This window comes from Daphnia pulicaria, chromosome 11 (genome assembly GCF_021234035.1).
Source record: "Daphnia pulicaria isolate SC F1-1A chromosome 11, SC_F0-13Bv2, whole genome shotgun sequence".
NCBI lineage: Eukaryota > Metazoa > Arthropoda > Branchiopoda > Diplostraca > Daphniidae > Daphnia > Daphnia pulicaria.
In genome coordinates, this window is record NC_060923.1 from 4349230 (window position 1) to 4375709 (window position 26480).

The 26480-nt window shown below is 39.8% G+C and overlaps 5 protein-coding genes and 4 long non-coding RNA genes across 20 annotated transcripts; 6 read left to right on the plus strand and 3 right to left on the minus strand.

The window, feature by feature from the left end:
• The first annotated feature begins 38 nt into the window (after positions 1 to 38).
• On the plus strand, positions 39 to 2912 carry LOC124315253 (src substrate cortactin-like). 2 transcript variants are annotated; one of them, XM_046780794.1, is made up of 11 exons: positions 39 to 136; positions 201 to 357; positions 424 to 543; positions 605 to 715; positions 777 to 897; positions 993 to 1103; positions 1164 to 1274; positions 1339 to 1522; positions 1589 to 1659; positions 1721 to 2266; positions 2326 to 2912. In XM_046780794.1, exons 2-11 carry the CDS (start codon positions 212 to 214, stop codon positions 2404 to 2406), a joined length of 1602 nt encoding a protein of 533 aa, XP_046636750.1. In that variant the 5' UTR covers positions 39 to 136; positions 201 to 211; the 3' UTR covers positions 2407 to 2912. The 2 variants fall into 2 exon arrangements, with proteins under 2 accessions (XP_046636750.1, XP_046636751.1); XM_046780795.1 differs by having other exon boundaries at positions 93 to 110.
• An 83-nt stretch (positions 2913 to 2995) lies between these two features.
• On the plus strand, positions 2996 to 5190 carry LOC124315425 (hydroxyacid oxidase 1-like). 2 transcript variants are annotated; one of them, XM_046781098.1, is made up of 9 exons: positions 2996 to 3362; positions 3425 to 3576; positions 3635 to 3755; positions 3831 to 3947; positions 4018 to 4104; positions 4162 to 4294; positions 4357 to 4473; positions 4536 to 4647; positions 5103 to 5190. In XM_046781098.1, exons 1-9 carry the CDS (start codon positions 3214 to 3216, stop codon positions 5120 to 5122), a joined length of 1008 nt encoding a protein of 335 aa, XP_046637054.1. In that variant the 5' UTR covers positions 2996 to 3213; the 3' UTR covers positions 5123 to 5190. The 2 variants fall into 2 exon arrangements, with proteins under 2 accessions (XP_046637054.1, XP_046637053.1); XM_046781097.1 differs by lacking the exon at positions 5103 to 5190 and adding an exon at positions 4722 to 4895.
• On the minus strand, positions 4984 to 6149 carry LOC124315538 (high mobility group nucleosome-binding domain-containing protein 5-like). 7 transcript variants are annotated; one of them, XM_046781286.1, is made up of 5 exons: positions 6054 to 6149; positions 5785 to 5992; positions 5498 to 5707; positions 5370 to 5422; positions 4984 to 5294 (listed from the first exon to the last, which is right to left on the minus strand). In XM_046781286.1, the coding sequence occupies exons 1-5, from the start codon at positions 6066 to 6068 to the stop codon at positions 5106 to 5108; spliced, it is 675 nt and encodes a 224-aa protein (XP_046637242.1). In that variant the 5' UTR covers positions 6069 to 6149; the 3' UTR covers positions 4984 to 5105. The 7 variants fall into 7 exon arrangements, with proteins under 7 accessions (XP_046637242.1, XP_046637239.1, XP_046637237.1 ...); XM_046781283.1 differs by having other exon boundaries at positions 4984 to 5434; positions 5510 to 5707; XM_046781281.1 differs by having other exon boundaries at positions 4984 to 5422.
• On the plus strand, positions 5984 to 6914 carry LOC124315786. The gene is made up of 2 exons (XR_006911674.1): positions 5984 to 6548; positions 6613 to 6914. It is a non-coding gene; the product is annotated as an uncharacterized LOC124315786 (long non-coding RNA).
• An 84-nt stretch (positions 6915 to 6998) lies between these two features.
• LOC124315639 (antifungal protein-like) lies at positions 6999 to 8271 on the minus strand. The gene is made up of 5 exons (XM_046781439.1): positions 8174 to 8271; positions 7874 to 8087; positions 7684 to 7770; positions 7509 to 7595; positions 6999 to 7446 (listed from the first exon to the last, which is right to left on the minus strand). Exons 1-5 carry the CDS (start codon positions 8186 to 8188, stop codon positions 7358 to 7360), a joined length of 492 nt encoding a protein of 163 aa, XP_046637395.1. The 5' UTR covers positions 8189 to 8271; the 3' UTR covers positions 6999 to 7357.
• Positions 7721 to 14789, plus strand: LOC124315169 (bestrophin-4-like). 2 transcript variants are annotated; one of them, XM_046780638.1, is made up of 15 exons: positions 7721 to 7784; positions 9345 to 10391; positions 10456 to 10566; positions 11025 to 11144; positions 11212 to 11263; positions 11323 to 11452; positions 12030 to 12268; positions 12343 to 12447; positions 12553 to 12660; positions 12723 to 13003; positions 13065 to 13225; positions 13302 to 13423; positions 13484 to 13633; positions 13694 to 13954; positions 14018 to 14789. In XM_046780638.1, the coding sequence occupies exons 2-15, from the start codon at positions 10321 to 10323 to the stop codon at positions 14294 to 14296; spliced, it is 2190 nt and encodes a 729-aa protein (XP_046636594.1). In that variant the 5' UTR covers positions 7721 to 7784; positions 9345 to 10320; the 3' UTR covers positions 14297 to 14789. The 2 variants fall into 2 exon arrangements, with proteins under 2 accessions (XP_046636594.1, XP_046636596.1); XM_046780640.1 differs by lacking the exon at positions 7721 to 7784 and adding an exon at positions 8583 to 9147.
• Positions 14790 to 16620: 1831 nt separating this feature from the next.
• LOC124315747 lies at positions 16621 to 17465 on the plus strand. The gene is made up of 3 exons (XR_006911632.1): positions 16621 to 16709; positions 16783 to 17230; positions 17288 to 17465. It is a non-coding gene; the product is annotated as an uncharacterized LOC124315747 (long non-coding RNA).
• A 1140-nt stretch (positions 17466 to 18605) lies between these two features.
• LOC124315698 lies at positions 18606 to 21992 on the plus strand. 2 transcript variants are annotated; one of them, XR_006911562.1, is made up of 4 exons: positions 18606 to 18768; positions 18836 to 18961; positions 20669 to 21007; positions 21115 to 21992. It is a non-coding gene; the product is annotated as an uncharacterized LOC124315698 (long non-coding RNA). The 2 variants fall into 2 exon arrangements; XR_006911563.1 differs by having other exon boundaries at positions 20773 to 21007.
• A 432-nt stretch (positions 21993 to 22424) lies between these two features.
• Positions 22425 to 24689, minus strand: LOC124315723. Of its 2 annotated transcripts, none has more exons than XR_006911600.1 (6): positions 24587 to 24689; positions 24391 to 24521; positions 24204 to 24311; positions 23950 to 24129; positions 23606 to 23876; positions 22425 to 22785 (listed from the first exon to the last, which is right to left on the minus strand). It is a non-coding gene; the product is annotated as an uncharacterized LOC124315723 (long non-coding RNA). The 2 variants fall into 2 exon arrangements; XR_006911601.1 differs by having other exon boundaries at positions 24583 to 24676.
• Between the last annotated feature and the right edge of the window lie 1791 nt (positions 24690 to 26480).

Consider the following 26480-nt stretch of genomic DNA (forward strand, 5'->3'; position numbering starts at 1 on the left):
TTTTTAATATTCATGTCCGAATGGCATTGTTGCAAGATAAACTATCCGATTGTTTAACTTCTTATCAAATAGAAAGGGCGTGTGACTCAACTTTTAGCCGGTTTAAATTAGTATTATATCTATTTATAAAGAATTTGTACGTCAGAGAGATCATTAATTATCACACATAATTTTAAATTAAAGTTTATTTTTCTCTCTAGATTGTAATAACATGTGGAAATCAGCAGTTGGTTCCAGCATCAAGGCTCCTGTTGTCAACCAAGATGACGATGAATGGGATACCGATCCCAATTATATTAACAACGTAACAGAAGAAGAACAACGATGGGGTGGGGGAAGAACTGCGGGTGCTATTGAGTGAGCATGAATGTTTTCTTCAAGACTTTGTGTATTTACGTTAACGGTTTCTGTCAATGTTTACAGTATGAATGCTCTACGAGAGCAAACGACTAAAGAAGATCTGGAGCTCAAGAAAAAGGTAATGGCTGCAGGACCTCAAGCATCTTATGGATATGGTGGAAAATTTGGTGTACAAGGAGATCGGTATGTTTTTCTTAGAAATATAAAATGTGAATTTCCTCAACTTTTGTTTTTGTTTCTTCAGTATGGATAAAAGTGCAGTCGGGCATGAACATATTGAAAAAGTTGAAAAACATGCTTCTCAAAAAGATTACACCACTGGTTTTGGTGGGAAATATGGCATTCAAAAGGACAGGTAAGAACAGGAGTCATTTTCTGTAGATCTTTCCAATTCCTTACTATTATTGTTTATTAAGGATGGATAAGTCTGCAGTGGGGCATGACTATGTAGCCAAGGTTGAAAAACATGGCAGTCAAACAGATGCTGCCAAAGGGTTTGGCGGCAAGTTTGGAGTTCAAACTGATCGAGTTGATAAGGTATTTCATTAAAATATGCGTATTATTGTTTTATTTCAGTTACTTTACAGTTATACCCACTATTTTCTCACGTTTTATTTGGATCGGTTAAATAGAGTGCTGTTGGTTGGGATTATCAGGAGAAGTTGGTAAAGCATGAAAGTCAAACAGATGGTTCCAAAGGTTTTGGTGGGAAATTCGGCGTACAAACCGACCGCATCGACAAAGTAACAAATTCTATAACTGTTTGAACAAAGAAATTTTTTCTATTGAAGTGCAATTTTTAGAGTGCAGTTGGCTGGGATTATCAAGAAAAAGTGGAGAAACATGAAAGTCAGGTGGATGGAAATAAAGGTTTTGGTGGTAAATTTGGTGTCCAGGCTGATCGAGTCGATAAAGTATAACCTACCAATTGAATGTTATTGTAGTCCAACTAATGTCTTAATTTATCTTTTGTGACAGAGTGCTGTTGGTTATGATTACCAAGAAAAAGTAGAGAAACATGAGAGCCAAGTAGATGGTTCAAAAGGTTTCGGAGGAAAATTTGGCGTTCAAACAGATAGGCAAGATGCAGCGGCCGTCGGTTTTGATGAAGAACAAGGTCATGTTGGTACTACTTACGAGAAGGATAAGCCAGTTATTGCGGGTAACAATAACAATTTCTGTTAAGTTTTTCTTTGTTTAAATTTATTAAATTTATTTTGTTCCATAGAGAAAGGTAAAGCCTCTTTGCTGAAATCCCGTTTTGAAAATTTTGCTGAAGAAAACAAGAAAGCCGCAATGGTAAACGTTTGATAGTTTCTTATTAAAAAGAAATGTATTACATCATTTTTCATTTCTTTAGATTGTTCCTCCTCCACCGAAGAATCCCCGCCCAATGGCTAAGATAGCACACAAATTCGAAACACAGTCGACGCCTCAAACAGAGCCACCCATCAAACAAATCCCCCAAACAGAAAAACCTGTCCGACAAAACCAATTTCTCCCAGCCAAGTCGCCTGTTATACCAGAGCCAGTCATCCGAGAAAGTCCTGTGATTTCTCCAGTTCCAGAACCTGCTAGGTCTCCTTCACCTCCACCGACTGTCGTTCCACCTGTTCCGGCACAAACTCAACAACATATCGCGCAATCCCTTGAACGATGGAACGATGATCTGGCCGAAGCTGTCGAAGAAGTGGATGATGGAGCGTGGAGAGAGCAAGTGGATGAGCAGGATGACGCCTGGAAAGACGAAGAAGAGATAGGCTACGTCCAAGAGAATTCGAATTTAGAAACAGTTGCGGAAGAAACTGGATCCGGTCTTATTGCAGTCGCCCTCTACGATTACCAAGCTGCTGCAGAAGACGAGCTCTCCTTTGACCCGGATGAAGTCATTGCCAACATCGAAATGGTAATATTAATTAATTTATAAAATGTGTTTAGTTTCTAAACAACTCTTTTGCTGTGCAGATCGATGAAGGTTGGTGGCGAGGGGAGTGTAGAGGACAGATAGGATTATTTCCCGCTAATTACGTCCAACTGCAACAGTGAAACCCTATCCAGTTTTTTCGTCTTCCAGGTTTTATCCAACAATCCAAGGTTCTTTTTTATTCCCAATTGTTAATCATTCTTTCCAAGAATTTTCCTTATCTCGTAAGCCAACCATATGGCGGTTCTTTTTACGCGTGGCGTTATATTCGTGTATTGTTGTCCAGTCAGTATTCACAACGCGGTGAAGAAAAACATTACTTATTACAGATTAGTTGATTTGATGAAAATGTGTGACGGAAAAACATCGTTCTTGCCTATTATTGTGGAAAGAGAATTGCAAGTTATCCCTTATCTGCATTTAATTAAGAACCAATAATTAGATGTTGTTTGCCGACTCAAATCACAATGCTTTGTTATGATTATTGTGCCGAGATCCAACCGACCAATCTATCTTATGCAGCCTGTTGATTCATTGGAAGAGTTTTCATGTCCATACTCACCGACTGCAAACAAAAGCCTCTGTGATGACGTGGTGGTCCAAATACATATCTGTGTGTTGATAATGATTCAAATGTTACTAAAAACGCTTTTTACTGCTACAGGTACATTTTTAACCTTGTAAAGGGGTGAATCAAGGTCTGCTTCACAATTTCCCCTTATTTTTTGTGGCCTTCAAAGTTTACATTTCAAGTTCTCATTTTTTTTCTTTAAGGTTACTTATAGGGGAGGAGCAGATTTTCCAACTGCTCACATCTCCTTGTCTTATGTTTTTTGTCAATCGTCCGTTTCTTATCACTGTTCACAGTGATAAGAGTCTCAAGTTTGCACCACTACTAAGGAAGCTGTGTTGGTAGTTCTTTTAAAAAAATGACGAGCGAAAGTAAATTGCAGCTGGTTTGTCTTCAAGATTATGAAGAACATGCGAGCCAGATTCTTCCACCGTTCGTTTTGGACTTTTACAGGGGTGGAGCCGATCAAGAACAAACTCTTCGAGACAACCGTGAAGCCTTCAGACGGTTTGCTACAAATTTGTTTTTATATTCTGACTGATTGACGTGTGTGTTTGGTATAATGTCAGATGGCGATTGATGCCCCGAGTTCTTCGAGGAGTAGAACACCGTTTAATGGCTACCACCGCGCTCGGGTACCCCATGTCTGCTCCTATTGGTATTGCACCAACTGCAATGCAGAAAATGGCTCACGAAATGGGCGAACTCGCTACTGCAAAAGGTAAATTATTATTATTATTAAGGTTGACAAGTTTTATTAATTTTTTCTGTTTATTTAGCGGCATCCGACGAAGGAATTGTTTACGTATTGAGTACTGTAGCCACTAGTACGATTGAAGAAGTTTCCGAAGCGGCTCCTAAAGGCAACAACTGGTTTCAACTCTACATCTACAAAGATCGGTAAAAAGAAATTGACTAACGCTTATAAATTCTTAATCCTTATTTCATTCTGAGCAATCTTTATTGTTTACTTAGCCAGGTCACTGTCGATATGGTTCGGCGTGCGGAGCAGGCGAATTTTAAAGCTCTCGTTGTGACCGTCGATACTGTCATTCTTGGCCGACGATTAGCTACCGAGCGGAATGAATTAAGGTGGAGTTATAGTAGTTAGAAAATTGAATGGTAACATGTGTTGCTCATTCGTTTCATTTCGTTTGGATAGTGATACAGGAAGTTCATCGTCCAATAATTTTGTGGCTTCCCTATTTGATCCAAGTTTAACCTGGAAGGATATTAGCTGGCTTAAAAGGTAACTAATTGTTCAATGATTTTCCTTGGCATCAGTAATGATCAAATGGGATGGCAGTATTACGAAAATGCCAATCGTGGTGAAAGGAATTCTGAGACCTGACGATGCTGAATTAGCTGTTCAACATGGCGTGGCGGCGATTGCAGTTTCGAATCATGGCGGAAGGCAACTTGACGGAGTTCCAGCCACGGTAATTCATCCATTCAGATTGGATTTACCAAATTATTTAAAAATTATTATCCCTTTTCAAAGATCGATGCGCTTCCTGCTATTGTTAAACAAGTGAATGGTCGCTGTGAAGTTTACGTTGATGGTGGAATCACCCAAGGAACGGATGTGTTCAAGGCATTAGCCCTCGGTGCACGCATGGTATTGTAATTTCGAAATGAATCAACATTCAAATTTCTAATTCTTTTCATTCCGAATTCCAGGTTTTCTTTGGTCGCCCTACATTGTGGGGTCTTGCACACAGTGGTGAAGCTGGAGTTGTCAGCATTATCCGTTTGCTGAAAAAGGAATTAGACTTGGCTATGGCACTATCGGGTAAGTTTAGCGAATTTAATTATTTCTTTTCCCTGGAAATTAAAGCTGAAGATTATTTCTGTTATAAATTCAAGGCTGTTCTTCGGTTACGGACATTGATCGTTCCTTAGTTGTTCATCAAAGCTTGTTTTCCAATATGTAACTCCAAGAGAAAGTAAATTTATTGGAATTCCAATCATGTGGATATTGTGCAATGGTGATCAGCATATTCAAAACAGCAGACTTAATAAATAGTTTTCTTTGCTGAATGAGCCATTACGTTACCAATCTTGGAGACCGCACAAACGAAGGTTTTTTGAGGTTCCAGATTTCAAAGTAAAACAAAACAGCGATTGATTTTTGAAGTAAATGTCTTTATATTTATTAAGTTAATCTCATCAAATACTATAAAAACACGTTATAGTGTTCATGAGTTAATAGAATTATGCATAAATTTAATTTTCCGTGTTCCTTAGATCTTATCCAGAGTGGCTGACGTATCCATTGTAATTGCCGTATTCTTCGTCCTTGTAGCTGGTTTCGTTGCTCTGGTATTTCTTTTCCTTTTTCTTGTTGTCACCTTTGCTCGATTTCGGTTTTTTGTATCCCTTTGGCTCGTCGTCCTTTTCTTCCTCGGAATCGTCTCCCTTTTTGTAGCCTTTAGACGCCTTGGATTTTTCGCCTTTTGGTTCGTATTCCTTCGCCTCTTCAGAGTCTTGACCTTTCTTGTAGCCTTTAGGAGCCTTGGATTTTTCGCCTTTTGGTTCGTATTCCTTCACCTCTTCAGAGTCCTGACCTTTCTTGTAGCCTTTAGACGCCTTGGATTTTTCGCCTTTTGCTTCGTATTCCTTTACTTCTTCAGAGTCTTGACCTTTCTTGTAGCCTTTGTACACGGGCGGTTTCTCGTATTCCTTCACTTCCTCCGAGTTGTGTTCTTTTTGCTGGTAGACGTATGGGTTTTGGTAACCGTAACTCTGTACAGCAGGGCGAGGGAGGACTGGTTGGTGGACAACGGGGTGATATTGAACGGGGTGATGTTGAACGGGTTGATGTTGAACGTATCCGTGTCCGCTATTGTGGTCTTGAAAGTAAATACCGAGACATTTTTTAATTGTTTCTAGAAACAATGTTAGGGAAATGACTTTTACAAACCCTTACTATTATAAGTGTTATATCCGTGGTTGTTGTGGTGGTGTTTTGGCTTTTGTAGAACTTGTCCGTAGGTATTGGCGTGATCGTATCCATGGCCGTAGTTTGCGTACTGGTAGCGTCTTCCTTTTGTCTCGGAGAGCTCCAAGTCATTCTTTGCGGTAGGATTCTCGGCGTAAGCTACGATTGCCAAAGTTGCTAAAGCGATCAGTGCGATCTGCATACCGGAAAAAGTGAATTAGACATGGACAACTTTAAAATGAATTTGAATGTTGTACCTTAAACGCAGACATTTTGTTGATTGTTAGAGGATTAGTGGAAATTGCGCCCAGTGTTCAGTATCCGTCTTGATGATTGAAGTGCACAAGTAGTTGTTGCTTTGAATCTTGATCTGTTGCTCTTTTATACCAACCATTTGTTTGTTGTCGAGGACAAGAAAAACGAAACTGTGCCGAAAAAAAGGAGACCAATGCCAGTAAGAAAGTCCCGGTGGTTGGTTTGATCGAACTTGTGGTGATTAAAGTTGGGTTTTCTTAACGGATCATTTATCACATTGCCATGTTCTTGCAATTGGGAGTCTGTGAAGGCTGGATGACATCATAGATCAGCACTTTCCAATTGTTGGGTTACCTCTTAGTCATTATCAAGTTCTATGGTGGCATAGATCTCATTTGGTGGAGGTGTATACGTGTCCTTCATAATTACATTATGACGACAAGAAGATTGATGGTACCTTCGGATCTTTATTCACGACAACAGTTTTTTAACAAATGGTAATTAATGTTGGTTTTTGTTTCATTGTTTCGTCACATTTTAAAATATTAATGTTTCTTATAGGGGCGAGTGATGTCAGCTTAATCTTATTTGATGGATAGCTAGGAATGTTACCAAATAATTTTCAACTTGCAAGAACAACCTTCTGAACCGAAAAAAGGTACACCTTTTAGATTAATTATAATTGCATCGGACAGTTTTTTTTTTAACCTTTAATTACTCATAGCTGTTCTGTATCTTGTTAGCGTGCTCTTTGTCCGTGTCAAAGAGTGTGAGACCATGTGAGTTGTTAAAAGACTAATTAAAGGCTATTCAACCTTTAATTAACAACCTTAACGTACTGATACAATAAGTTCCTTATTCAAGATTTTTTTTCTGTTGTTAAAATTATTTTTAGGATTGGATTATACTATCTTTAATGTTTGTTCATGTTAAGTAATGCTGTAGATTTGCTGGATAAAGTGTATATTACCTTCAAATCGACAACATGCGTACATGTTGTCCACGAGTTTAAAGTTAATCGGTTTGCGTTTGAAATCAATAGGAGTGTGTTACAAAAATATTATCATCGTATGCATCTTAAAAAGTTGGCTGCATACTGTCTACCGTCTCAGAGTAATTAGTGAGCTGGATCTAAAGGACCTCTCATTATCTTCGCTTTAACTTAATAATAACGCAACAATAATCTCTTTTTTTAGAATAGATTTATTTTTGACCTCATTCCCTTTAGAAAAATAATGCGTTCCATGTGCCAAAATAATGTGCGTATAATTTCTTGGATTGGAGCTCTAACTGATTTAGCAAGAGTTTAGTATGTACCACCACTGATGATCTCATACTGTGGGCTGTATGCGTGTTGTTGATGACCGTATCCGTAGGTGGATTGTCCTGGATTGCCTATGGTAAAAAAAAAACATTTAGTTGATTTTCCAATGACAATTTATTCGTTATGTGAATACCTCCATAACTTCCGTAAGTTTGCTGGCTGTGTCCTTTATGTTGGTTGGAACCCTGTTGCTGCTGACCATGCCCGTAGCTGGATTGTCCTGGATTGAATATGTTAAGTTAAAATTCTATTTCTGCTTGATTTTCCAACGTCAATTTTTTAAATTAATTTAATGATTATTATTATACCTCCATGTTGGTAAGTTTGCTGGGTTCCATATCCTCTATGTTGGTTGTATCCGTGTTGTTGCTGACCATATCCATGGCTGGATTGCCCTGGATTGAATAGGGTAAGTTAAAATTATTCTCCTTGATTTACCGACGACAATTAAAACAATTAATCTTATGATAATAATTGATTATAAATTTATAACTATACCTCCATGTCCGTAACTTTGCTGGCTTCCATGTCCGCTATGTTGGTTATAACCATGTTGTTGCTGTTTGTGTCCATGGCTGGATTGTTGATAGCTGTTGTAGTTGTGACGCCTTCCTTTAGACTCAGCAAGCTCCAGGTCATAGTTTGCCGAGTTGCGGTCTTCGCCGGAAGCCACAGCTCCCAGCGCGACTAACACTAAAGCGATGAACGCGATCTACAAAATAGATAAATAGAATTTAAAAATTTAAAATTTACAATTTAAAATGTAGGTATGTATACTTTCAACTGTATGAAATGTACCTTGAAAGTAGACATGTTATCGGCGTTCAATTGATTTCAGGCTACTTTGTTTGAGAATCCTGATTGTAGTGTCGATGGTTATTGCTGGACTGCGTAGGTTTGCTCTTTTATATTCGGTTTTCTGTCATTTTCGAGGACAAGTGAAATGGTATTGTTCCCAAAGAACTGGACCAATCCCAAAGCCTAAAGGTTGATTTGTGGGAGGAAAATTAGGTTTTCGCACCGGCCGGATCATGTATTGAATAATGGGAAGAGTCTGTGGTGGGAACGTAGAACCTCGTGGACAGTCACTTTCCAATTGTTTTAGCCCTTTCTGACAAGCGCCTACCATTGAAGCCTCGCAGAAAATTTGTTGCAGGAACAGTGAATGGAATAATTGCGGTCTCAAAATAAACTAGACTTACTTTTATGCCGCCTTAGCCGCACCGAATTTCGAAAAAGGCAATTGAATGCGCTCTTGAAAGTAGTGTCAAATTCTACATCTATATATGGCCGTGTGCTATTATCGGATTGATTATGTTATTCCCCCAAAATGACATGGCATTTGAATTTCGCGGTTGGCGCTCTGCCAAAACAAGTCACGCTGAGCTGTCATAGAGAATAAGAATGAATCACCAACAAAGGGTGTGTATCAAAAGCCGCTGGTGCGTGTGTACTGCATTATGTATTCGATTAATCTTTTTCTCTCTTGTAACGTCAGCTGATCCTTGCAAGTTTTTGAATTTGATCCAGCAACAACTGCAGCTCTATCCAGTCTTTTTGACAAGCTATTTTTAAAAAAGTGATGGTGGGGCACTTCTTTTTGCAAACATATCTGACCAGCGGCATCTGTCCTATGTCATGTGTTTCCATGTGCCCGGCACACAAAGGATGGATAACAATTAAGTAGCATCACGATAGTCGTGAGAGCCACTCCACTGCCTAAGGAAGGAGATAGTTTGACCGTGCCGACGTAGAAGCCGCAGGCCCAGAACGTACGTTCAAAAGTGGTTTGTGAAGTAGTAAATTGATTAGTCTCAAAGTAAATTTAAATTCCTAAATCCTTTTAAAAACATAGAAGCTCTTATTTGGTTTTCGTCTCGCAGCCTATAATTCTAAATATCACAGTTTGTTTCGCAATAATTTTATTATAATCTTTTTATCAGATGAAATCGGATTTCTACTGCTCCAGTAAATTCCAGTTTGAAGTTTGAACACAAATAAAGCCAGCGGCCTATAGGCTCCCCGGAAAACCGTTATCGAAACACCAGCTGCGGCATCCGCTTTGTGTGTTTTCTCAGCCCTACTCCAGAGTGTCTTGAAGGTACAGCAGCAAACAAAATGTTGATTAAAAACTGTAATTTCTATTGTTGGTTTTACGGATTTTTGTGGGAAATTTTTTGATTTGAATTCCCCTTTGACTCTTTGAGGTACTGCCAAAACGGTTGGTTGCCAACCAATCCTTTTTTCAGATGAAACCATTAGTATTCGAGGCGGGGAACTTGAAAGGCCCATGCATGGACGAGTGAGCTAACTTTGCGCAACCCAAACGGGATATGCTCGTCATCGTGCGGTGCAGACGCTGGCTTTGTGTTGGTATAAAAGCCAGCGAAAAAAGGGACAATTTCCAGTCACAACTGGATAAACGATCGCTATTGCTCGTCAAACTAATATTCTGGAAAATCAATCCACCTGTTGCTTCGTGTACATCTTTATTCATGACATTGTAACGCGCGTGCGCCCCAGCTTCCTGCTTTGAATTAAATTTGATTGGTCAGTGTGTAACCGTCGATTCTTATTTTGACACAAAATGCAAATGCTTATATTCTGATACAGGTTTCTCCCTTCTTTTGGCAACAACAGTGTTTGTTGGGTTGGTCCGTTATTTCATCACATCCGTTTAGGATATATTTAGAGAAGACAACATTTACCGACTGTTTAGCTATAGCCCTAAGGAAAAGGGGGAGGAGCCTATAAAGCATAGGGGGTCTTTTTTGTTATGGCGCAACTTTCAGACTTTGGTTTGAGTGAAAAAGCTCTGTGTTTGTAGTTGGTTTTAGGTCCCGAGTGGACGTGGTTGTCTTTCTCTTTATGCGATCGAAAGTGTGTTAGTTTGCCGGTTTTTTGTTTATAACTATTCATGATCTCTTTGTCAGTCATTCATTATTATGACAGTTACTTATACAGCACAAGTTGCAACTTGCACAGGACTTGGATGTTTTTGGAAACTTCTCTTCCGGTATCATTTATCTCTGCTTTTCTTTATTTTGCATAACATAACGTATTTGATTTGTTTGCCACAGTTGGAAAGGCTCTATTTACAAATTACTTTGGCCAAACCTGGTTGTTTACGTTCTTCTGTACTATGTACTCTATTTTGTTTACCTATTCGCTTTGGATGAAGCAGGACAGCTGTAAGTAAAATTTACTTGGAATTTAATGAGTAATTGTTAGTTGAAGAATACTTTTCTTACAATCGTGTAAAATTAGGCTGCCTTGTCAAGAAATATTTCTATTGTTATTTAGTATGTTTGATTCTTCAAATGTTTTCGTTTCAAAAAGAGAAATTCTTGTTCCAGCTAGAATATTTCCCTTCTATGTAGTACACAGGATGTTGCTAGCATGCAGACATATATTACTTCATAATTACTTTTGCCCTTGCCTTGAGCTAAAATGAAAGTCTGTTTTTAGATTGTAAAAAAGGCTAGAAAGACTCCTGTCATTATAAAGCCATTGTTGCATTTTTGAGTTCATTGGAATTTTGGGAATCACCAAGTATGGTGATGCTTTCAATTACTAGGCCCTTTCAATCATATTTACAAATGACAAAACAGATAAAGTGTGAAATTTTTTTATTGTTATTAATATTTAGGCGGTTTGAAAAGATATCGAAACACTGTCTAGAGTACTCCGATCTTATTCCATTGTCGTTCGTCCTCGGCTTCTATGTAAATTTAGTAGTCAAGAGATGGTGGGAAATGTTTCAATCCATGTAAGTGAAATCTTATTAAATACAATATGTATAATTTAGTTTTCTAATAAAATACGTTTAAATGTAGCCCTGGAACGGACACACTGGCAATATTTGTAGCAAATTCTATTCCCGGACAGGTAAACGAAATATTTTAAATATTGTTCGCAAGATAATCTTTATATGTGATTTTTTTTAGGACGACCGTTGCCGTTTGATGCGCCGCACTATCATGCGGTACGTCAATCTTTCGTACGCCATGATATTGTCCATGGTCTCAACGAGGGTCAAGAAACGATTTCCAACGCTCGACCACCTTGTTGAAGCTGGTATGTTTGAACTACTATCGCTCTTTATCCTAGTTTTCCTGAAGTTGATGGGTTGATCCCTGTCTTTAAAGCTTGCGAAACTCTGAAAAATAAATAAGGTTCCCATCCATCATACTGTACCAATGTGTGTCCGCAAACAAGTCAAACAGATGACGAGTTTTTCGCGTGCTATGTTGACTCCCTACTGGCCGTATTTCCCCTCGTTACGCAACAGCAAGCGTGGGTCAAGCAGTTTCGTGAGGCCTACCAAACTTAGGGTTTTAAAAGGCATTTAACGATTAAGATAACGACGGTACCGGAAGAGCAATCTATCTCAAACCGAACTAGAGCTGGTCCCGGCTTATCTAGATGACATTATTTTCTGGAGCGTGTCTGGTTCCGTAGCTTGTTAGAATGTCTGAGTAGTATAAAGTCGTAAAATATCTCTTACATTTCGTACTTGTGTCGAAAGCAAGATCAAAATATAATAATAAAAAACCACGAGTTTGAGAAAAATCACAATTGTTTCTCTATTTGAACAGATAAGAAACGTGGCTTAAGGCATTGTGAAATTAATGACGATTTATTTCTTCTACAGGTGTACTGTTGCCCAATGAAAAGAAAATATTCGACGACCTCAACGCTCGTTCGCGTTACAGCAAGTTCTGGATGCCGCTTGTTTGGGCTGGATCGATTATTACCCGGGCCCGAAGGGAAGGACGGATACGCGATGATTTTGCTGTCAAAACTATGCTCGATGAGTTATGTTCCTTCCGGGCCAAATGTGGCGCACTTAACGGTTATGATTGGGTTCCCGTTCCTTTGGTTTACACTCAGGTTATTAGTAAAACTGTTCATTTTCACCAAATTCTGAATCGATCGAGATTTGTTAACTGTCTACGTTCCTTTAGGTTGTGACCTTGGCAGTTTATACCTTTTTTATGGCAACACTAATGGGCCGCCAACTCGTTGGCGAACAGAAAGACTTGTACGTTCCAGTATTTGCATTTCTCCAAGTATGGGTTATTTTTTTTCTCTATTTCCTGTTTTTCCACATAGTTTAGCTGCAACGGTCTTAAAACTAAATCTGATTTTTCTTTTTGTGTCTGTCTGGTGTCTAGTTTTTCTTCTACATGGGATGGCTGAAAGTGGCCGAAAGTTTGGTCAATCCGTTTGGCGAAGACGATGACGACTTTGAAACTAACTGGTTGATTGATCGAAATCTCCAGGTAGATATAGAAAGCACGACACGATTTGAAAACCATGATTTCATTAACACTATTTCTATTAGGTGTCATACTTAATTGTAGACGAAATGCATAATGAACATCCAGAGCTACTCCGCGATCAGTACTGGGACGAAATCACGCCGCAAGAACTTCCGTACACAGTTGCATCTCAAGCCTTCCGCACATCTCCTCACATGGGCTCAACAGCTCAATTGACGATGACATCTTACGAAAAAGAATTATTTCAATCAGGTTCACAACTTCACAGACTGGAAGAAGAAAGTGATGGAGATCCTTCTACTGAAAGTGAGGGCATCATTCCAGATGACGGGGGAGAATCGGGGTATGAAGAACTGTAGTGTCATAGCAGATTTTCTTATTTAAACATTTATTTATTTTCGTAGACCACCGGTTAAGGAACGAAGCCCTAAAAAGAGAGTGCAACGGCAAATGTCCTTGCAATCGGAGGCACCAAATTCGTTCAATAGCCAATCTCGTCTTCGACTTTCACGAAAAGCTCCTTCCGTCTTGTCTGTTTTCCAGAAGGTTTTCACCAGAGACAATAGTAAACTTATTGACGTGTTATACTTTATTGATCGCCCTTATTTTTAACGTACTTTTTCTTTTCTACTCGGTAAAAGCTATGGGTAGCAATGTATCCATCGCATCTGCACATCGTAAACCAGGATTCAATCGTAGCACCAGCCGGTACAGTACAGGCGGAGTTAGCCGGCCACATTCTCCGATAGTATTTGGACCTCAGGCAAATAATTTAACTCATACTTAATACTTTAAAAATGTTTTATTTTCAATTCCATTATAGGAAGATATATTCAAAATGTCCGATCTGAGTATCGACTCAGGATCCACAACTCCAGTTAATCCCCCAATCGTGAAATCGCCGACTGCTAAGGCTGATCTTCCCCCCTTAAATTTGAAAAAAGCCAATGAAAGGCGTGGGAAATTTGGCAAGGTAAAACAAACAGTCCAGAAAAATGTCGAAGATAAATTGAAAATAATGAGTCTTCCTTAGAATTTGAGTGTTGATCCACCGCCTGGATCTTTTGCAATCTCTGATCCAGAAGATGAACCTCTAATTTCAAGCAACGCGCCATCCCCTTCAGCTCCTCTAACTACATCAGCTCAGAATTCTCCCATTTCAAGACACAAGCAATTCTTACAACCCAACAAATCCAGTCCAAAGCTAATGCCGAAAATCTCTCCCAGCCCACAGGGATCTCCAAGAACTACTCGAATTCCACCTGTCGCTTTTTTCATGGGATCCGATGCATCGGTAAATGAAAGTTGTTATTATTTTTGTATTGCGTCACTGTAATTTTGTTTTAAATTTATCCAGCAAACTGATCGAGCTTCCACCTCTAAAGCTTCTAAAAAATTGCACGTACCATTGGCCGAGGTAGAGGAAGATTGTCCAGAAGAGGATGTTGTTGAAGAAACTGTTGCAGTTGTTCCCACTATTTCGTCTCAAAGACCTCCTGTAGTAGTTCCACCAAGAACTCATTTAGACAGCGTTCGGGAAATAACAGAGCTTGAGCCGATCGATGAGCACGGCGAGCGTCTTGAATCGACGTCAATTGAATCGGCCTCAATTGAGGAAAAAGTAGAAGATAAATAATGTATCTCAGTTTATTGAAAACTGCCATTTTGTTGAGGAAAGAAGCATTCCGTGTTAATAGTTCAGCAAAACCTTACTGTACAAATTTTCAAGTAATTTTTTAATAATTATTAGTTTAAATTTTTTTGATCGTGTATTCCCTATCTTAACCTATAATACTCTTTTACAAATTACCCGACGAGCGGTTTGAGCATACCAGAACGGCATTTTAAAATTTTCGAAGCACAACAAACCCATTATGAGAAGCAGCATATACATCATCAGGGTCGAAGGAATTTATCCAATTATTGGTAGAACAGTGCAGTGACACAGTGAATGGTTCAGAATCGTAGATTTGCTTCGGCTTTGTTTACTATTCCTCTTTTATTTGTCTTCCACTCGCGCTTCAATTTCGCATTGCTGTTGCGAGCTCTTCAGTTGAATGTATTTGTAATTCGAATCCAAAGTGTTAGAAGAGTGATTTTTAATAAAAAAACAGTTAAACGTTTTTTTTTTAATCTAGAAAGTTGACAATTACTTATCCCTTTAATGGCCTTTTTTTGCAATTTACGATAACGACTACAAGATTGATTTTTATAATAATATAATTATTTCGATATAGTATAAACAAATAAATGAAATAGATAATGAGATGGTTTGCTACCAATAACAGTGATTTTTTAATTAAAGTTAACATGTCTTTAATTTTTCCATTACTTCCACAGCTCCTCTGATACGACAAAATCATAAAACCGAAATACGGAAATAACGAACATTGCTGAATATTTTTAATAAAAGATTTTGAATCTGTCAAAAATTTGAAATTCAAATTCAAATTCACCCACCAGGGGGACCTCAGCTGAACGTCCAGAAGCTGTAGCGACAACAATTGGTGAGTCACCTGGGAGAGGTGGTGAACACAACAACAAATGAGAAATGACGAAAGTTTTTTGCTGCTGCTGTTCACTTTTTATGGACCAAAATTATATCCACAAAATATATGTAGGTAAATCTGTAACTTTCATAATCTAATCACCATGTGCAGTTGATGCTTACACCCATCTCTGTATTCCAGTATTCTACATAATGTGTTCAAGCTTGTCTACTCTCTACTGTCATCTCAAGATCTTATTTAGGTATTGCGTATTGCATTACTATTTTAAAATAGATTAGTAATTGGATCATGGGCAAGTGTTACATGAAGTTGCTGAATAGACTACAAACTTTTTAGCCAAGGATTCTTATTGCAGTCTTTCAGCGAAGTTTTCTTGTGATGCAGGTGCTTGTGATGATAGGGAAAAAATGGTCCCATATGTAGCATGTAATAAGCCAAGCTGTGTCTTCCAAATCAGAGAAAAACAGAATAACAAACAAATTTTGGTAGAACCCATGTGCCAGTGTTGTAGATTCAAATGTGTTACATCTACAATGAACATGTGTTTTTTTTATTAAATTGCAATTGCCCATGAGGTTGAACTAGACTAACTATTATTAGTTGGGAATTCTTCCCAAGTGTAGATTCCTTTGTAAAATATGTGATATTGAAGTAGTTTTGAGGCACTGTTTAGTTAACTTTATGCCTGTCCTGTCATTATGTTATGTGATATTATAAGAATCTTCTTAATGTGAATTAATTTATTTTTTATTATTTTAACAGTCTCCGAGTATTGAGTAGGGAGTATTGAGTAGGTGATAAATTTCTAATGAAAGCTATAGATTAAGTTATGGGAGACCATTCATTAGAAAAGGCTAATAATTCATTATATATAGGCAACAACGACTGCTATGTAGAACTCGACGAATAAGTTGCTATAAGGAATTTCAAAAGATCGTTAAAGTTGAGAAAGAAGAAAATAACGGCTCAATACAATGAAATCAAAGAAGTACAAAACCAGAGGAGAGACGCCGGAAATGTTACTTGTCGCACAAGTCCTGGAGTTGGTGTCGCGTTTTGATGTCAGGTGTCGTTATTACATTCCGACTTGCGACTACACCGACTTCGCAACCAGATTCTTTGCCATTTTCAATCAGCAGAATGATCAGTTCACGTAAGTCAAAGTTTACTAGGCATTTCCATGTGAACTTTCCCTCTACCACAAATGTCGTACTGCTCAAAGTCGGATGTTACGTTTGCTTCTATGTTTGAACTACCTTTTTTTCCCCAGTCTAGTATTACGGTTCCAATTTAGCCACGGATGATCGTGTATTATAATTATTCTTTGTTATTATGGTTATTATTGTGTACCAGGTGGCGGAGTGTCAGTGAGTGACGACTTAAGACTGACGAAACCAATCGCCGCCAATTGCCTTTGAGACAATGGATGGAAACGTGCTTATCTGCGTCATGACGGTTTTCGCTTTTACATTTTCAAGTGATGAGATATTTCCACGCCATTCGACCAAGCTTAATCAAAAGTGAACAATTCTAAGGCATGTAAGTGAATCGTGATAGTTTTGACTTTTCGGAAGATCCATTTTTAAATGTACTTCAATTTATTTTGTGACAGCATGCCGAAGATCTTTTTCCTTTCTCCACATGATCGCTGCCGTGTAACAAAGATACTTCTTTGAGAGGGTCTCTACTATATTGCAAGACAAAATGTGATGAGATTTGGAAATCTGAGATGGTAGTAATGTACTTGTAAGATGAATCAAGTAGGTTAGTACTTAGTATATTGCTTACATTTTAGTCTACGTATGTGTGCAAAAGAGTCGTACACTCGTATGTTACTTTAGAATGTTAAAAATTAAATTTAAGTGTTTTTTCAACATGTTAACTGATGCATTGTTTATTGATTATTTTTCAATTACTTTACCATTGTAAAGTTCAACCTGCAGACGGGCCGGCCAGTTTGCATGTCCTTCACACTTGAAGGTCGCTGGGATCATTACGTGTAAAACTGTCAATTCGGTGGTGTAGAGGTTGGGTGAGAACAGAACGTCATTATCAAGCAGGTACAATAGCCGCAAGGCTCAGCCATTGGGTATTCATTTTGACATTGGTTGTTGTAGACCCATCCCCGGCAACCTAAGGAAGGAAAGGGCAGTTTTCATGAAAAATCTTTCAATCGAAGGTCACGGAGATCATAACGTAAAACGTGTCATGCGACGGCGGAAAGGTTGGGTGAGGACGACACGTGTTACATCATTATCAAAGCAGGTACAATAGCCGCAAGGGTAAGCTATTTGGTATTCATTTTGATAATGGTTTTTGTAGACCCATCCCCAGCAACGTCACCTGCAGAAGGAAAGGCCAGTTTGCATTTCAATCGAAGGTCATGGAGATCATTACGTAAAACGTTTCATGCAGTGGTGTAGAGGTTGGGTGATAACGGGAAGTTTTGCATCATTATCAAGAAGGTAGAATAGCCGCAAGGCTTGAGAGGTTAGGGTGAGAAAAAGTCGGATAAAAGGCGAGAGAAAAGTCTACAGGGATCAGTCGAGCGAGTATCTCCTACACGGTAACAGCTGCAGTGTACTATTTGCCATCAGCTGCATTCTTCATCGTACAACCAATTCGCAATTATGGGTAAATATTATGTTGTTACATGGAGTTTTAAATATGCCAGTTATTGAAAAGCTAAATTATTTATTGTCTAGTCGTATAAAAGGAGAGAAAAGGTGATAGAAATCAGTCGAGTGATCATCTCTGACATGGCAACAACAACTGCGGTGCACTCTTTGCCACCAAATGCATTCTTCTTCGTACAACCAGTTTGCTATCATAGGTAAATGTTCTGTTTTTTACATGGAGTTGTGAAATGTGAATCAATTCTCCTTTTTTTATTTGTTAATTTGTCAGTCACAATCGAAAAAATTTGATGTTCACGCTTGGAGGTCACAAGAAATATTTCGTAAAACTGGCATGCGGTGGTGTAGAGGTTAGGTGAGAACCGGACGTTTTGCATCATTATCAAATGGTACAATAGCCGCAAGGCTTAAGAGGTGGATCAGGGTGAGAAAAAGTCGTATAAAAGGAGAGAGAAAAGGTTATAGGAATCAGTTGAGTGAATATCTCCGACACGGCGACAGCAACTGCAGTGCACAATATGTCAGCAACTGCTTTCTTCGTCGTTTTACTGTTCTCAATCATGACCAAATATTTTTACATAGAGTTGTGTATCAACTCTACTTTTTTCTTCTGTTTGTTAACATGCCAGTTTTTATTGAATGCAAATGTTTCAATTGATTAATTGTCTAGTAAACTATGTCGTCGTGCTAATGTTCAATGCTGCTGATGTCGTATCGGCTCGGTCAACCACTGGTGTACCGATGTCTTCTGGGTTTGGCGGGTATGAAACCGCAACGCCGCACGTTACTACACCGGGGCCCATAAGTACTACACCACCAAGTCTCCAGATTATTACACCACAACTTCGCTGCCCCGAGCAACTTAACCGAATCCCTGAAGTATTATTCTTCCCCGAACTACGCCATCAAAGGGTCGAGTACTACACCGAGGCCCCTAATTACTACACCACTACATATCATGGGTAAATATTCTGTTACATGGGATTTAAATATGCCAACTATTGAATATCCATATCATTTATTGTCTAGTCGTATAAAAGGAGAGAAAAGGCGATAGATATCAGTCGAATGGTTATCACCGACATGGCAACAACTGCAGTGCAGTAGTCGTCACCAACTGCATTCTTCGTCGAACCACCAGTTTTGCAATCATGGGTAAATATTTAAGTTTTTTCCTGGAGGTGTGAATCAACTCTACTTTTTTCAAATTTTTTTGTATGCCCTTTCATTATTGAATGTTAATGTTAAAATTGATTAATCGTCTAGTAAACCATGGTGTCGTGCTGGTGTTGGGGGACGTATTGGCTCGGTCGACCACTGGTGTACTGATGTCTCCTGGGTATGGAGGGTATCAAACCACAACGCCGGCGTCTGACTGCACGACAGCAACATACGGAACGACCAGTTACTACACCGCCAAGTGTCCAGATTACTACACCACAACTTATGCTACCCCGAACTACTTACGACGAATCCCCGAAGTATTAATCTTCCCCGTGCTACACTACTAAAGGGTCGAGTACTCCGCCGAGGTTCCCAAATATTACATCAACAAGACACCGGAGTACTACACAACTACGTATGCTTCCCCAGCTAACTACACCGAGGCTCCCAAGTACTACACCACCAAGGCACCGGAGTACTGCACAACTACATATCATGGGTAAATATACTGTTACATGGAATTTTAATATGCCAACTATTGAATATTCAAATTATTTATTGTCTAGACTAGTCATAAGAGAGGAGATAAAAGGCGAAAGAAATAAGCAGTCGTGTGATGTTCGAGTCGCTTCCAAGTACTTCACCACCAAAGCTCCAGAATGTTACAATACAACTTATGTTGACCCGAGCTACTACACCAAAGCGCCTGAGTAATATACTGAGGCCCCTAATTACTACACCACCAAGGCACCGGAGTACTACACCACCAAGGCACCGGAGTACTACACCACCAAGGCACCGGAGTACTACACCACCAAGGCACCGGAGTACTACACCACCAAGGCACCGGAGTACTACACCACCAAGGCACCGGAGTACTACACCACCAAGGCACCGGAGTACTACACCACCAAGGCACCGGAGTACTACACCACCAAGGCACCGGAGTACTACACCACCAAGGCACCGGAGTACTACACCACCAAGGCACCGGAGTACTACACCACCAAGGCACCGGAGTACTACACCACCAAGGCACCGGAGTACTACACCACCAAGGCACCGGAGTACTACACCACCAAGGCACCGGAGTACTACACCACCAAGGCACCGGAGTACTACACCACCAAGGCACCGGAGTACTACACCACCAAGGCACCGGAGTACTACACCACCAAGGCACCGGAGTACTACACCACCAAGGCACCGGAGTACTACACCACCAAGGCACCGGAGTACTACACCACCAAGGCACCGGAGTACTACACCACCAAGGCACCGGAGTACTACACCACCAAGGCACCGGAGTACTACACCACCAAGGCACCGGAGTACTACACCACCAAGGCACCGGAGTACTACACCACCAAGGCACCGGAGTACTACACCACCAAGGCACCGGAGTACTACACCACCAAGGCACCGGAGTACTACACCACCAAGGCACCGGAGTACTACACCACCAAGGCACCGGAGTACTACACCACCACAATCAGTAGAGTGGTCATCTCCGAAATGGCAACAACTGCAGTGCAGCAGTCGTCACCAACTGCATTCTTCGTCGTACCACCAGTTTTCCAATCATGGGTAGATATTTTATTTTTTTCCTGGAGGTGTGAATCAGCTTTACGTGTTTTCTATTTTTTTAATATTCCAGTTATTATTGCATATTAATGTTTCAATTGGATTTTTGTTTAGTAAACTATTTTGTCGTGCTGCTGTTGGGTGTCGTTTCGTTGATGGCTGAGTCGACCACTGGTGTACTGATGTCTCCTGGGTATAGCCTATGGTGGATATCAAAGCACGACGCCGCCGTCTTACTATGCAACAACAACATACGACACGACCAGTTACTACACCGAGGCCCCCAAGTACTACACCACCAAGGAACCAGAGTGTTACACAACTACAAATGCCGCGCCAGCTTATTACACCGAGGCTCCCAAGTACTACTCGCTCCAAGCTAGGCCTACTACACCGAGGTTCCAGCTTATTACACCACTAAAACAGTCGAATACTACACAGAAGTAATCATTGGTAAATATTATGATTTTTTTCATTGAGATGTGAATCAACTGTACTTTAATTTTTTATTATGCTAGTTATTATTGCATATAAATGTTCAAATTATTTTTATTGTCTAGTAATCTATGGCGTGCTGCTGTTGGGTGTTGAATCGTTGATGGCTGGATTGACCACTGGTGAGCCGATGTCTCCTGGGTATGGCGGGTATGAAACCACAACGCCGGCGTCTGGCTGCACGACAACAACATACGCAACGACCAGTTACTACACTGAGGCCTCCAAGTACTACACCACCAATGTTCCAGATTATTATACAAAAACATAAGCTGTCCCGAGTTACTACAAAGAAGTCCTGAAGTATTATTCTTCCCCGAGCTCCACCACCAAGTCACTGGAGTATTACATAACTACGTATGCAGCGCCAGCTTACTACACCGAGACTTCCAAGTACTACTCTGCTCTCAGCTACTGCGCCGAGGCTCCAGCTTATCACACCACCAACGGTCGAAAAGTACACAGAAGTGCCAAAGTACTACTCTGCCCCGAGCTACACAACCCTAAATGAGGCGGCCAAGTATTACGTAGCCTCAACTTTCTACACAACTGCTGCCCCTTCGTATTACGCTGAACCGAAATACTGCACTGAAGTCCCAGTTTACTACACCACAACCTACGCTACACTCTGCTACTACACCGAAGCTCTGAAGTAGTACACTACCAAGGGACCTGAGTACTATGCCACTACATACGATGCTCCGACCTACTACACCGAAGCTCCGAAGTGTTACTCTGCTTCCAGTTACTACACCGTTAAGGCATCTGAATGTTACACCTCGACCTACGCTTCTCCAACTTACTACAGGAAGGTTCCTAAGTATTAGAGCCGAATAGGTTTTATTTATTTGTGTATAGATTTTCTGTCATATCATAATAGTTACTTGTCACTGGTAATTGTTATTGATCTTAAATGAGAAAATACACTTTTTAAAGCGGGTAATAAAATTGTACGACTTCTCTTACCAGCTTCTAGCCTTTTGACGTTGAAAAGTGTTCCGATGTTTTTTAACTATCCTATTTCACATGTCGGAGTTGACGTGCTCTAGTCGCTCTTGAAACGAACATTCTGGCACTTGGACGAATTTCACTTTCAGGGTTAGTTAGTAGAAACTTACTCTAAATTTTGAATTTAACAGCTTTGTAATTTTAACAGTCTTAGACTCTTCGTAGAATTTTATTGAAAGGTAGTCAGGAGATGAAAGATACTTGTAATAACACTTGTGCATGTATGTAAGACTTGAAAGTTGTAAATACAACACAATGAACAAAAACTTTAAAAGGAATTGCTTTGTTGTCCCACCTCCACCCACAATTCCACCACATTTTACAATCACATACATACAGACATACATACACTTAAGTTAACCCGTTGGCTGCCACGCCATACAACCCGTAGGTTGCTCTCTACTACTCTACGCGCCACGTCTTAAGGATCCATGACCAAGTGGGACTTGCCATTGCTGACAAGTCCTTGCTGACAAGGAGGGGACTAAGGTGCATTGCCTGAAACAGGCGCCTTGCGGCAAATTTTGGGCTTGGCGACTCTCCGACCCCGTGGCTTGTAAACCACGAGACCGAACAGCGCGGCCCGTGCAGGGGAGAACAAAGGCGTGGCAGTCAACGGGTTTACTAACACAAACATATTACCAACAACAAATGAGGATCCGCGCTGACATTTTCGAGATACCGACGACGTTGAAATGTCCATCTTCTCGACGTTTCCTCTGCATTACCTGAATAAAGAGAAAACAATTCTTATTTAGTGACATGCCAATAAAAGTTACATAATACAGATAGAAACAATAATCAGGTTTTTAAGCTCAAAGATTTAAAGATTCAATTTTTTTAACTTAAAATGAAGATTGCAATATTGAGAACTGTAAACAGAACAAAGCTCACTTGCTAGTCTTTTTTAAAAATTTCGGAAGTAGACCGGAAGTAACCACAGCGCCTCAACCATTGAGCTGTCATCAAATTAAACCACATATTCGTGATCCCCATGAAATTTGGGGTCGATTACGTGTGTTTCAAACGAAATCCAAAATTTTGCCAAAATCGAGAATTTTCCTGAACTATAGTTCAGGAAAATTGTCAAAACCGGAAGTACGAATACGTAAAAAAAATAACATGAACTTTACCACAAATTTGACGAGGATCACGAATATGTGGTTCTTTTGCTCCTCGAATGCATATTTACTGAACTACTGACTGAAATGACCAAACCGAAAGTAGAAAAAAAAAGCAATTATCGAAAATTTTACAAGTGAGCTTTGTTGCTGGAATAGTAATCGTCAGTTATCACTAAATATTTCAACAAAATAACTGCCAATAAATGTTTAAAGAGATTTGCAAAGTAACTGAAACTGACTGTTTTGACAGCTGAAAGTTATCAAAAATCCATCTAGCGTTAGAAAAAAGAAACGTCCAAGTAAGACACTAACACTTCTTTTACGCGCAAGAAGGGCCTTATTATGGAAACTATTACACAGACAGAGTCTAACGCAAGTAGACTATTAGTAGATAACCTACGAAAATAAGTCAATTGTTGGGTACCTGGGCATAATCCCGTATAATCCCGTGGTGAGTGACTGCAGGTGTGTAACAGCGGACGGAAGCGATCACTGAAAAAGTGGTCCTCGCCAAGTCACCAGTGAAGTAAAACAAATTGTGTTTAGAAGCAGTGAAGCTAGTTGAGCGTGCGTCGCGAAGATAAGGATGGAGAAGAACGTTGATGGAAGTCCCCCTTCCGTCGTGAACAAAAGTAAGCATTGGCACAAGAATCTCCGTGCCAGGACCACACGATTCCATAAAAAAACCGTGTGCTCTGTAAAATAAAATGTTTTACATTAATGAAAATAATCAAAATATAACAAAGAATAAAGCATATCAATCCTTACCTTTTCTAAGAAGCACACTGCAATTTTCATGATGAAAAAACCGTAAAAATGGAAATCACAGGAACAAACCGTCTTACTCCTCATGTTGAGATACATTTCCTGATGCTAAAGAAAGTGTCATGGTGTTATAGTAGCATGGTGATAGGTGGTTCACTTCACACTCTTCATGTCACTGAAACTCTAAGTGGAAATGGGACAAGGAAATTCTCTACACTATTTCCAAATTTACTTATATATATGAAACAAAACTTTACCTAACTCTTAGCTGGGTTGCCTTCTAAACCAATGAAGTAAAAACAGCCATAACAACAAACATGCTGGTGCAGGGTACACCACCAAAATTGCGAGATTCAGAAAAGATCCTATGGTTCATAAGCAATAATACCTATGTTAAATGCAAATCTGAATTGTAATGGTCTGGTAGCAGTAATGGGGAAATACCTTATCTCAATACATTTGTATTCCTCTATGTGTGGGCTTCAAACATGAGTTTTAGGCTATTGACAGCACGAGGATATAACGGATGAAAAGTGAGCTCTAAGTCAACTTATGGAATGACTGACAGTATGCTTCTAGATTTTGAAGAAATAAGTAAGAATAACATAAAAATAAGAAAACTAGGTCAAGCTGAACCTACATAAGATATGAAGTTAAATTCGGTATTTGAAATCACAGGAATGTAAGTATAAATTAGCAACCAATATTTTCGAAACGATGTAAGTAAGAACAACAAGGGCGACACTGGCGACATCTAGTAATGAGTTTTGAATCTTAAATTAGTTGCACACAGTACCGTCACATCACAGTCGCACCACATGACAGAAATAACACGTCGTTCGTTACTTCAAATTTCAAAACAAATTAAAAAGTTAAACAACGGAGATCGGATAATAAGTTAACTATTTTTTAGCAATAGATGATTCTTAGTGCATCCTTGACTAAATGTTTTCAGATAATTTTAGCTTTCAGCAGTTCTCATGAACCTGGCCAACTAGGTGCTCGTGACAAGAGAAATGAAATGGTCTAACCCAATAATGCAAGCTCACAACCTATGTCTTCAGAAGCAAAATAATTTCTGTTGCATTGCAAGGTTACCGCGGGTGCTAGTTTGGAGCGAAATGATGTTTCAAAAAATCTCAGTTTCTTATACGAATAAAGTTAGACTTTGTCTCAGTTAAAATTAAAATCCATGCAAAGTCGCATCACTGGATTATGCAAAATCACTCGAATAGGGAAAATTTGTAACAGCTTTAATTTAAAAAAATTTAAAAAAATCCAGCTGCAGTGGCTCTGAAAACACGCAAAGTGGAAAGTGTACCGTTGTCCATAAAGTGCCGACTTGCATGCTGCCCAACTCTTTCGACCGGTTACAACACTGCATTTTTAAAAAAGAAGCGAGACGACACACCGTCGAATTTCTCACCTCCACCGTCGAAAAAGAGTTGCCGCCGCAATGTAATCGGCGTGTCCTGCTGGAGTGTTCCGCGAGCGAAAAGAAAAGAAAATGTGACTTGAACCAAAGTTGCAATTGGAGGCGCAGGATAACCCACCAGGAGCCCTTTTTTTATCTCCGATGAATAATCTAAATATCTATTCTTTTGAGAGGGGGAGGAGGCGTGATTCGATCAGTCGAGTCTTTCTTTGAACGTGGGCTATCTCAGGATTTTTATTCTTTTTTTTTTTTCGGCGGAAATTTCTTATCGATAGTGTACAATCCTACCGTGCAGAGCAAGCAGCTCATGCAAGGGAAAATAGGAAAGACGAGAGAGTGATGTAAAGGCAATAATATGTATAAAATAGGGAAAGAGAGTTAAGAGCTCGACTCTGCGTCAGCGCCAGTGGGAGCCGATCCCGCGCCGAGGTAAATTCAATTGACGTGTCATCTCCAAAATCTCACTCCCTTCTTCCCAGTTCCATTTCAATGAAAATAGATACAGTAGATATCATAGTAGTAGTAGTAGTACAGAGTCCTAAAGCTGTAGCCAAAATGTTGTGTGTATAGTGGATGCGGTCCTTTGTGGAGAGCGCCAATCGTCCGCGTTATCTCTACCCCGTTGGATTCTAACAAGGAGCTACGTTGATATTACACAACGCGCAAGGTCCATCGTCGTCTGCATCATCGAACAAATTTAACGAAGGTACAACTTCAATTTTCTTTTAAAAAAATAATAAAATAAAAAGAGAATAAGAAGATTACACGGTTATCAATTGCCGTGATAAAGGATGATTGGCGTGCACATCAAATGCGCTCAACCGATATGGCGGCAGCGCCTGGGTGAAATTTTGTACATTGACGGGGGAGTGGCTTCCGTCGTGCGGGCAAAACTATAAGACGCAACTGACGTTGATTTGATCAAGGCCTTTTACACGACGACTAACGGAAAAGCAATCGCCGAAAGTGTGTTCCCTTACTAGACGTCGCACGTGTACCAAACCGGCGGTCCCACTACACTACACTACACACAGATGACATCTTAGCCTATAGTCGAGACCGCGGCCGGTTAATCCATCACCAAACGCCGTAGAGTTGC